The sequence below is a fragment of the Triturus cristatus genome, chromosome 9 (genome assembly GCF_964204655.1).
Source record: "Triturus cristatus chromosome 9, aTriCri1.1, whole genome shotgun sequence".
Lineage (NCBI taxonomy): Eukaryota > Metazoa > Chordata > Amphibia > Caudata > Salamandridae > Triturus > Triturus cristatus.
In genome coordinates this window covers 519679634-519691907 of record NC_140592.1, presented here as the reverse complement: position 1 = coordinate 519691907, position 12274 = coordinate 519679634, and the positions used below count along the sequence as shown (strand labels likewise).

General features: G+C 43.1%; 1 protein-coding gene across 1 annotated transcript in view; it reads right to left on the bottom strand.

The window, feature by feature from the left end:
- The window catches only part of TOP6BL (TOP6B like initiator of meiotic double strand breaks), a 2412394-nt gene extending 2403056 nt beyond the window's left edge, over nt 1-9338 (bottom strand). Inside the window, exon 1 of the mRNA XM_085627714.1 lies at nt 8115-9338. Within this exon, the coding sequence (XP_085483840.1) occupies nt 8115-9338 (1224 nt within the window). The remainder of the gene's footprint in view (nt 1-8114) is intronic.
- Nucleotides 9339-12274: the final 2936 nt, after the last annotated feature.

The window sequence follows — 12274 nt, the reverse complement described above, 5'->3', positions numbered from 1 at the left end:
TTGCAGCTCACATTGCATATCTGAAAGGAGTAATCTCGATAGTCTCTTCACATGGAAATGCATGTGTTTCTGCTGGGATCCAGGGTGTACAGTGGTATTGAGTATAAAATAAATCATTATTGGAGTGGAAAGGTGGTTACCTATGAAGAGAGTGACTTGTTCATTTTTTTTATTTTGCAAGTGGAGCCTTGCTTTCCTGCAGCCTGGACATTTCAGAATAGCATCGCTTTCCGTCCCTAACCCCTCGCAGCTTATTTATTTGTTGGTTTGTGAGTTGAGGAAGATGATCTATCTGATGCTTTTCTTTTCACATTCTTGCCGATCTTCCTGCGTGTTTTCCTTCTTTCAGGGGGAGACCGGGGAGAGGGCTTTTGCTAATGGAAAGAATGCAGGGCGTGTGACTGAAGAATGTTTTGTTCTGAGCTAGTTAAGGTGCTATAATGGACGTTTCTTCCAATGTTTTAATGCAGTGTCCGTACCTGAGTCAAATTATTTATTAGGCCTAATGACTTTCACATTCGGCCATTGCTTGTTATACACTTGTTTTGTTTTCTTCTCTTTCGTAGTTAGGGAAATGTGATGGTGAAAGGCAGCACGAGTACATTTAAAGTGTAACATTTGCTTGAGTTTTCGTCTGTCCTTGTGCTTTCATTTCGCACCCTCTTTTATTTGTTTGCAAAGCGCTCTGATACCCACGGGTCTCGCCAGCGCTATATAAAGCTTTATAAATAAAAACTCGGGCGCACTTCAAATTACAAGAACGGTTCTGTTTCTGGCCAGTCCCGATCACTGACCCTTGGAAACACTCTCTGCTCACTCCCAGCTCAGCACATCCAACTCTTCCCTCAGTCCACAGCACAGAGCAGCCGATTTAAAGGGGGTGCCGATTTTCCACAGAAATTGCGTGCACTTCGCCCCGGAATCAGACTTGGCACCAAGATAACAGGCCACAGACATGCCTCATAGCTGAAAATAAAATAAATGCAAGTCCAGTCTGGTCATTAGATAAAGCTCTCTACCAGGTTTTATTGTTGTAGCCCTCTCCATGGATGTTTCACGGGAGCCATTTCAATCAAATGCTAGATGTATACTCTGTTTTCAGCTGCAAGAATTTCCCTGAAACATGAGCCTAAACGTCTGACTGTTGTATGTGGGCACTGATAGGGCTGATAAGGAAGAGTGATTATGGCAATAAAGGAGGCCTGTGCGAATTCTGTAGCCTTCACTGCTTGTGAATAAGCACATTATATGCGTGCTCTCCCCGTTACTTTTGAAAATGTATCCATGTGTTAAGATGTCTGAAATGGCCGCAAGGAAGATCTACAAATAGTGCTCCGGAGTAGCACTAATTTCTGTTATTTATTAACAAAATAAACAGATACACATTTGTGTAGCACCCAAATCAGATTTCTAAGAAACTACCGTTGTGAAACCAACACACCAAGAGCCCCACTGTTCGTTCTCTTGAACCATCAGACTGACACATCTGAAGCACTGTCCATAGCACACTGACACACACACACACTCACTGCACCCCGCACTGAATCCTACTTCTGCATACTTAATATACTTCTGCAAGTCATTCATACACTGGCACACTTTAAATCCGTATAGAAAGCAATGCATAGCATATTGTGGCAACTAGCTCTTACACACATCCACTTGGCTTGCAGACACTACACATCAACACCTTACTCCAACAAACGGCAAACAAATACAAATGCCTACGCCACCTAGAACCCAATGCAATGAAGAGTACACTTGGCTTTACCACACCCTCTAGATAGGTCTGAGCTCTTAAAAGCTCTTTTCTAGTGTTATAAAGTCTTTTAGGTACATCTAGGCTAAACATGCATGTCACCATTTGGGGTGCATCTGCGGTTAAAATCTACTGTGACACCTCACCTATTGATAATTTTTGCTATTAACTATGGAAAAAGATCATGTGGCACTTTAAATACTCTTGAAATATCACCAGTCCCAAAAATCTGCATAAGTGACAAGTGAAATAGGCATAGTTTCTAATTATGCCCTTTTGGCTGGTGCTATCATCTCACCACACCAAGTTCCCAGTCCTATTTACTTTCCATTCTGCAGAGGTCTGGTAAAAATAGTGCAATTTGTTAAGTATTACATCCAATAATGTTTGTGTAAGTTACCAGATCTTTAGCTGCCACGAAACACTTAACCATAGTATGGTCCTCCAGAATAAGGTCAAGACACACAACCAACCACAACCAACCACAACCAACCACACACACACACAACCACACATACAACCACACACACAACCACACACACAACCACACACACAACCACACACACAACCACACCCAACCACACACCCACACCCAACCACACACCCACACCCAACCACACACCCACACCCAACCACACACACACACAACCAAACACACACACAACCACACACACACACACACACACACAATCTTAAACACAACCTCAAACACAACCTCAAACACACACACAACCACACACAACACACACACAATCACACAAACAACCACACAACACACAAACTAACACACAACACACACACAACCAAGCACACAACCACGCACACAACCATGCACACAACCATGCACACAACCATACATACAACCACACATACAACCACACACACAACCACACACACTCAACCACACACACACAACCACACATACACAACCACACACACAACCACACACACAACCAAACACACAACCACACACACAACCACACACACAACCACACACACAACCACACACACAACCAACCACAACCGAACACACAACCACACACACAACCACACACACAACCACACACATAACCAACCACACAACCACACACACACAACCAATCACACACACACAACCACAACAACACAACCACAACCACACCCCAACCACACCAAACCACACACAACCACACTCACACACAACCACACACACACAACCACACACACAACCACACACACACAACCACAGCCACACACAACCACACACGCACACAACCACACACAACCACACACACACACTCACAACCACACACAACCACACACACACAACCACATACACACACAACCACAACCATACACACAACCACACATGCACAAAACCACACACACACACAACACACAACCACAAACAGTTTTTTGGGCTGTCAGCATAAATAGGCTGTCACCAAACATGATGAACACCTCGGGAAAGTTTAGGAAGTCACCCTCAACTTTGAAACCACTTGCTGTTGCAGAGCGTGTGCTGTACCCATGGCAATACCTTGACACAGCGGACTGTTGCAAGGAATGCTTTGAGCCTCGGAGGCTGACAGACTTCAGCCTGTGCATTAGTTCACCCCGACTTGGCGCTGCATGTAAACAGGGTGCCCACTGTCCAGCATGAAGTGAGACATTGTGATCGGGGCTGGAGATGCTATTTAGCAATCTGCTTAGAACACTGTGTTTCATTTATGGCATTAAACATAAAGGAGCACTGGCAATGCTGATAAACTGGATTTCATTTTGAGTAGTGACTAAAAATTTAAAAAAACCTTCAGTACTGAAACAAGTGCAATAGGTCTCGCATTTGCAAAAGTTTAAGCTATTAGCATTGTTCATGACAATGCCTTTTTATCTATTTTATAAAACAAACACATAAATAAATGTCATTATCATTTACAATGCCAATAGCTAATGTTGCATTATTATTAGCAGTGCCAACTGCTCACACTTTTATAATGCGAGACCTATTGCATTGCAAATGCTTGTTGTTGCTTGGACTGGCTTGGGTGCTGTGCGTCCTGGTGCTAAAGAGAAACGTGGGGCATATTTATGTGCCCATACTGTAAATCTGGTAGCATGTGTGTGTGCTGACCTACGTTATAGTACCGTTCTGTGTGTGTTTGTGTGTGCCCGAGTCTTGTATGCGTGCTTGTGAGTCTGTATAGGTGCTTGTATGTGTTCTTGCATATTTGTGTTTATTGCATATATAAATATGTTGTGTACAATTGTGTGTCTGTGTCTCTTTGGTGCTTGGGACACTACAGGTGTGTATGGTGTTTGTGCGTGTCTCTATACTTGTTTCTATGAGTGTTTTTATATGTGCGAGTTTCTGTGCTTTCTGTGTGTTACTAAGTATGTGTTTATCTGCGTGTCTGTGTGTGGTTACGTTCCTCACATATGTTAACTCCTGCTGTTGTGGACACAGAAACCCCCTTTGTTAGGTAAAATGTAGAAACGTATTTTTTTTTTTAACTTTCTCAAGCTAAAACAGCCCCATCAGTAGATAGGTTAATATTATTATTTCTGCAACCACGTATTTCTGAAACATGCCGATAACTAGGTAACTCTATTAGGCAACTGGGAGCTCTCGTCTTTGAGGAGAACCCAGGGGGCACTGCCTTGAGCCATCATCGTGAGTTGGTTTTAGGGACACTTTAGCAGGGGAGACAGGTTCAGATATGAAATGTCGTTCGTTGGTTTAAAAAAAAAAATTAGTCCTCCGCATAAACAGTACGAGTAGTCAGTCTGGTGCTTGTTTTTGGGTGCCTCTCCATATTTAGGCATGTGTGCCCTAGTGACTGGGAGGTTGGACGAGGGGCAGTGCCCGCTGCCTTTGCAAACATGCCTGACAGAGGATTTTTGTGTAACAGCAGGGACAGGAGATGTCATACAAATGTGAAATAACGGATGTACGTCCCCATGCCACCTTTATGAGGGGGTGTTTTGGAAGCGCCTCGGAGTGTTTTCGCAGCGCATGTGCCAATCACACAAACCCCATCGAGGAACAGCACACAATGCCTGGATGTGTACGGAGGGAGCAGCAAGCCTTGTGTTCTTTGGCAAGCTTAGTTGTTTAATAAAAAATTAAAACCGGTTGGGCAGATCTGACCGAGCATGCAGGGGCTGGGACTCCGGCCGGCTCACTCACCGATTCCCTTACGGAAACACAAGCTGAGCTGTTTATGTCTTTCTTACAGTTATGTGTGTGTTGAGGATGGTTGGTGGGCGTTTGCGTGTCGAGTGCCTCGAAAAACAAAAACAATCTGGATAACCAACTGCTATGAGCCTGCTTGGGTGGGAGTGTGCACAGAACTCCCTAGTGATGATAAGATGCTGCACATGCTGGTCCGGCGTGGCCCTCTGATTTATGGTGGTGTGTGGCTGTAGAAGAAAGGGTGCTGGGTGGATGGCGAGATAAAGATTGTGTTAAGAAACTGTAGATACAACGTGAGCTTGGAGAGGCGTGGGGAGCAGAGGGCTGAGAGGGGCGAGTACAAGGGAAGAAGAGGACTGGAGGCAAGCCTTGTGCTGCTGGCTGCCAAAAAATGGCCTTAAGCTACGGACGGAGTGTTCTGTCGTAGTACAGCTTGGGGGGTATTCAAGAGGGCCTGGAAAGAGCCATCGCGCCACTGCTTAAATGCAAAGCCTCCGTACCCCGCCAGGCGCTTTAAATATTACTGTCTGCAAGGCCTGGCTCCAGCGACAGGATTTAAAGATGATGGCAGCATGTGGAGAAGTGTGAGGCTAGAGAAGGACACAGCTAGTGGGCAGGAAGGGGGTGAAGGGTCAGAAGACCAAGGGGGAGAGAACTGGGACCATAGTACTAGGGACAACATTTCAGGCGGGGCTTGAACCCGGACACAGGGGGAGAATACGAAGAGAGATTAGAACTGAGACCAAAAGGAGCAAGCGCCAGCGTGAGGAGAGACAGAGACGGGACTGGGACCCGGGGACGGTGGAGGGCCAAAGGAGAAAGTAGGACAGGAAGAGAGCGAGTATGCTCCTCAGTGAGTCATGAAAGAGCGTTAGGGGCAGTATGAGATGAGACCACGGTACGGAGGAGAGTGAGACAGATACCTTCAGCTCCGCCATCTTGCGACATTGTGGGAGAGACCGGTCCAACGCTGAGGCAGAGCGGGCAGAGCGAGGGAGTAAAGTGACGGGTGGGGTGCGTTGTGCCTGACTGCAGCCCTGCCTCCTTTTGGGATGGCCCATCCGGACTGGATCGCATGGCTTGTTTATATAACAGCCTCATAAAGATAAGAAACTGCTTCACGACAGAAGGATGGCAGGCGAGCCAGTCCGGGTGGGCCGGACCAAAGCGAAGAGGAGGCACCCCAGAAAGCTTATTTCCAATGACAGGCCACTGTTTACCATAAACGGTGACTAAAGCCAATGGAAATAAGGGGCAGGGCTTTAAGCCCTTTTCTCAAACTCCTCATTTACAATAAATCTCACTGAGCGAGCTAAGCATTTGCACAGCAACGCTAGGGGAGACCTAAAAAAGAAAGTCCCTCAGCAGAAAGCAATTCTAGTATTTTTCTGACCTCTGCTGGTGTTTTTTTTATCAAGACAGTCAAATAGAGGCAGGTGAACAGAAAAAAAGTCCCTACGCGGAAGCAGACAAGTCCTAGGGCCTGATCTCCAGAGCCCACAAAGTACATACACATAAATATATACTAAAGTATACAAGCATTTGCAATGCAATAGGTCTCGCATTTACGAGAGTTTGAGCTATTGGCATTGTAAATGACAATGCCTTTTATTTATGTGTTGATTTTAAAACAGATAAATAATAGGCATAGACATTTACAATGCAATAGCTTAAACTCTTGCAAATGCAAGACCTATTGCATTGCGAACCCCAGCACCCATGTTATACATTTTTTTAAAAAAGCGGTGGTAGTAAGGAGGGACTTGTAGAGATGTACCACTCAGTATTTGCTGGTAGAAGGTGGTTTATTAGGAGTATACATCCAACCAAGAAAGGGCTCAGGAGCAACTGACCAATTCAGAATCTTAACACAACATTCAGAACACTTGCTCCATGAGCTCATTGCATTCCATTACAGAAACATATTAGAAACACATTACCACACATCCCCCTTTTTTAACATAAAGAAAACAAGCAAATTAAAAACAGTAGAAGAGCAATGCACCACCTATACATTTCTTAATACATACAATTCCAAATAACAGCGCATTTAAATCAATGCAGACATCTCCTAAATAACATGAATAGAACCCCAATTTCAAACAGTACAAATAATAACACACCAACCATCATTCCCTCCCCTTTAAAATTTTAACGAGAAACAAAATCATTGAATCTCGTGGGCCTCCTGTGTATACGATCACTTCTACGTGGAACAGACTCGCCTCTTGGTAATTCTGCAACTGCCTTTGGAACAGAGACATCGCGTGGGATTAATGCAACACGAGAAATACCCCACCAATTACCATCAGAGAGCTTCACAGCATTCTTCCTCACCTCGCAAATTTGAACAGGATCTCTGAACTTGGACAACCCCTTTCCAACCAAGACAGGATTCCTGACGCGAACCCAATCCCCTACTTTTAGCTTGCAAGATTTAATCACCGAATCCTTTTTATTTTCCAATTTTCTTGAACTGAACAAATTCGAGTTATATTCAGCATTTTCACACCAAATGCTAATATTCCCTGGTTTGGGCAACACCTTAAGAATCCAAAACGGACATAATTCAGTAGCGGCCTCTCTACCTCTCATGAGTTCAAAAGGAGATCTTCCAGTGACAGAATGTGGAGTAGTGCGGTGAGACCACACCAGTTCATGGATCGACTGAGCCACATCCATATTGCTCTTAATGGAAGCTTGAATGCATTCCACTAACACCTTATTAAAACGCTCTACTTTCCCATTACTCTGGGGGTGATAAAGGGGTGTTCTCAAATGTTTAATCTTGCAATTCTCTAAAAAAGAGGACATTTCAGACAAAACAAATTGAACACCATTGTCAGTCAAAAGTTCTGCTGGAAAACCCTCTCTAGAAAACACTTTAAAAAAACACTCAAGCACTTTCCTTGTAGTAGGTTCTGATACAGGTTCGACCTCAACCCACCTGGAAAGATGATCTACCATCACAATAAAGTACCTCAAATTATGAGGCAAAACCTGGTAAGGACCTAGAAAATCAACGCTGACACGTTGCCACACTCTTTTTGGACACAAACGTACTGACTCAACCTCACGTTCCGTTATTAACACCTTATCACTAGACTTACATTTAGTACAGTTCAATATTAAATCTTCAATCTGTGAGTCCATACGGGGCCACCAAAACCTCTCCCTGACCTTCCTCTTAGTCAGAGTAGAACCCAAGTGCCCACTGTGAGTTAACTTTATCACCTGCTGATAAAGAGAAGAAGGTACTACCAATTTCTCCCCACGAACTAGCAAGTTACCTTCCAAGGACAATTCATCCGCAACTTTCCAAAAAGGTTGTACCTCTTTAGATAATGAGGATTCTCTTGGCCAACCAGACTGCAAAAATGTGATGACTTCACTTAGCGTGCAATCTGAATCCAGTGCAAAAGTCCACTCGCTTTCTGAAAAGCTTGCGTCACCTATGTATGCAATAAAACATTCTTCAATCTCGTCTTCCCAATCATGACTGTCACATTCATCAATGGGAAGACAAGAAAGACAATCAGCTCGGGAATTTTTTCCCCCTGGAATGTACTCTACTGTAAATGAAACTTCCAACAGTTTAGCAGCAAGTCTTGAAATTCTGGCTGTGGTGCGTTTGATCTTCTTTCCCGACAGAATATTAACTAAAGGGCAATGATCAGTTTTTAGCGTGAAATGTCTGCCCCACACATAAGCTTTGAATTTCTCCACAACCCACACACATGCAAGCAACTCTTTTTCGATCACAGAATACTTTCGTTCTGCATCCCTTAAGGTATGTGAAGCAAAACCAATAGTGAACTCACTTCCATTCTCCATTTGAGTAAGGACAGCCCCCAAACCATATTCACAAGCATCCACAGTGACAACAGTGTCCCTTTTTTCTGAAAAGGATTGCAGAGCTGGAGCATTGATGATTCTTTCTTTTATAACTTTAAAAGTCTGATCACAAGAATCAGACCATTTGTAGTCTGCATTTTTCTTAAGCAAAGGTCTAAATGCTTCTGTTAAATTTGCGAAATTTTTCAAAAACTTAGCATAAAACTCGCAAAGACCCAAAAAGGAAAGTAATTGGTCTTTGTTCTTCGGAGCAGGGGCATCCAAAATACTTTTAACAAGACAAGGTTTTGGTTTGATACCCTCGGCTGAAAAAACATGACCCAAATACTCTATTTCCCTGGTTTTGAAAATACATTTGTCTTTCCTTAAGGTGGCACCTCTTGCTTCCAATATGCTCAAAACATTTCCTACCACTGTGTCATGTTCACTTTCACTTTCTGTAAATACCAAAATGTCATCTTGGAAAACCACTACTTGAGATAAGTGATCAAACATGCTTGACATCAATCTCTGAAAAACTGCTGCTGTGGAAGCAATGCCAAAAGGCATCCTGCAGAACTGAAAAGTCCCTTCTGGAGTAACAAAAGCAGTCAGATGGCGAGAAGATTCATCTAATACCACTTGATGATAAGGTCAAGCTTTGTAAACCAACAAGAGTGACCAATTTTGGTAATAAGGTCCTCAATCCTCGGCAAGGGAAAATTATCCACCCAAATCGCCTCATTGACACACCTCAAATCCACACACATCCTAAGCTCTCCATTTTTTTTCTTCGCAAGAACTATAGGAGACAACCAAAGAGTACCCTCCACCTTTTCAATAATGCCTTGTTCACATAGGTGCAGGAGCATATCAGAAAGTTCTTTCCTCACACTTAGAGGTATATTGCGTAACTTATGTTTGACTGGAACAACTTGGCGTTTGACTTTTATTGTAAAAACAAAATCCGATATTGTCCCCAATTTGTCTTGGAAAACCCTTTCAAATTTCCTCTCCCACTTCACATCTGACCTCAAATGTGCCTTATTGTTACAAGACAACTCCACAGAACAACAGCAACAGCCAGGGACAGGTCTCTCAACAGTGACAGGATAAGTGGAACCAGGCCTAATAACTAACTTCAACTCTGCTTGATGAATTAATCCTAGAACATTAATACCCTTGCGAGCAACATAAACTTTGCCCTTAGTGTGTGAATCAAGAAACTTGATATTGGCCACAAAGTAACCAAGTAAATACACTTTGCTGCCCTCAAATGCCACTGTAGAGACATCAGGGGGAAGCAAAGAAAGACCACTCCAAGAAAATGTGTACTTCTTATAATCAATGATGGTAATGCGGGCACCAGTGTCTACCAGGAGTTTGATAGACACTCCATCAATCCAAACCTCCACTTCAGGATCAACCACTGAAGAGATATTCAGTTCTTTTACACACCTAACCCCCAACATTAATTCAACATTGGTGCTAGAATTTTCATTTTCCACTCCGTTGTCCTCAGTTAACACAGAGCGAATAGGATTATTAAATCTGCCACCCCTACAGACTTTTGAAAAGTGGCCCCATCTATTGCATTTCTTACACTGTTGACCAAGTGCTGGACAATACCTAAAGGAAGAAACATGATTAGGTGACCCACACTTGAAACAAATTAATTTCCTCTGTGCAAAGTTTTGGGGACCAGGTCTGGCCGTGTTGGTCTGTCTTCTTTGATCAACATGTGTAGCAGGCTTATTTACAACAGCCCCCGAGATGCAAGTTTTGTTGAGCGATTCCTCAAGAGATTTTACATCTTGACCCGATCCCTCAATACTTTTTGCTATATCAATAGCCTTATCGAGGGACGGATTCTTACAAGTAAGTAAACGCTCTTGTATCTTTTTTGAACTGCATCTAGCCACCAGTTGATCTCTAATCAACTGAGAGGTAAATCCTTCAAATTCACATGTAGAAGCTAATACTTTCAGAGCAGTCACATAAGAATCAATACTCTCCGACGGCTTCTGTATTCTAGTGAAAAACTTAAACCTGTGAACAACCAAATTCTTAGATTTTGCAAAGTACTTGTCAAGTTGAAAAATAGCTGCATCAAATTCATCAATGTCCTCGTCAGAACCATCATAGTCAGGAAGGTGGTCAAAAACATTTTGCCCCTCAACCCCAAGATGATAATACATTAATCCTTTTTTCCTGTCTGGTTTAAACTTGGTAGCGTCAATGGCTACTAAATAAGCCTTAAATGAACGAATCCACAGTTTCCATTCTAAGGGCGGATCTCCTGGATCTTGTAAAAACGAAGTGGGCGCTGTGATATTTTGCATGTCAACAATAAAAACAGACCTCTTTTTTTTTTTTTATTGTTTTGTTAGATGTTGATTAAATAGCGATGTACCAGGCACCAATTATGCACATCACTGTATTACCAAACCCTTTTACCAGCACGCTCTAGCTGAAGAATTAATGAGAGCATCAAAAAGCCAGGTTAAAAAAAAATGTATTGAAATGTTTGAATTGTGTGCACAAAACCAAGAAGATTCCTTTCTGCCAAGTGAATGTGTGCACGTCACAGAAGAATGAAGGAGACAGGGGTTTGCAATAACTATGAATACCACTGGGAGGGCTGCAGTCACCAAATAATACCGGACGTGGTGCTGTAAGCTCTATGGTCTCTTATTCCAAATCGAAGAAAGGACGGAGAAGAAGCTGAGGTAGGAGCTTCTTTAATTTATTCTCTTCATTTGTTGTGAACCGGGTGACTGGGCTTGAAGCACGAGTAGGCTGAATGATGTTAAGATAGCTGCAAACGCGCTGAAGCTGCGAGCGCGCTGAGAGTCTTCACTGTGAAGGGCACGAGCTGCATACACATGCGTAAGACGATCACGAGCGGATCGCTTTTCTTTCAAACCAAAGTCAAATCAATATTCATTTAAACCTCGTATGGGACTCAAACAAGTAATCACAACTTGAGCAATGTTACGGGATGAACCTGCCTTTGTTTGAGTCTGTTTTTTTTTTTTTCGCTCGGTCTTAAATCACCGAGAGCTGTTGCGGATCAGTTACCATGGCAACACAGCGACTCCCTTTGTAGAAATATTCATGTCGAGTTGCTCTTCTTTAAAGCGGAGCAAAAAAAATTTATGAGATTCTCACCTCACTCGTCGAGGGTCACAGAAGGTCCAGGGTGCTGGTTTAAAAAAAACGAACGATTTGAATCCTTTAGCTAACTGCACCGCTTTATCCTCTTGCCCCTTCTTGGTCTTTGGTGATTCAAACGATCCCGGTCGTCGCCAAATTTGTAGAGATGTACCACTCAGTATTTGCTGGTAGAAGGTGGTTTATTAGGAGTATACATCCAACCAAGAAAGGGCTCAGGAGCAACTGACCAATTCAGAATCTTAACACAGCATTCAGAACACTTGCTCCATGAGCTCATTGCATTCCATTACAGAAACATAATAGAAACACATTACCACAGGACTACTAAG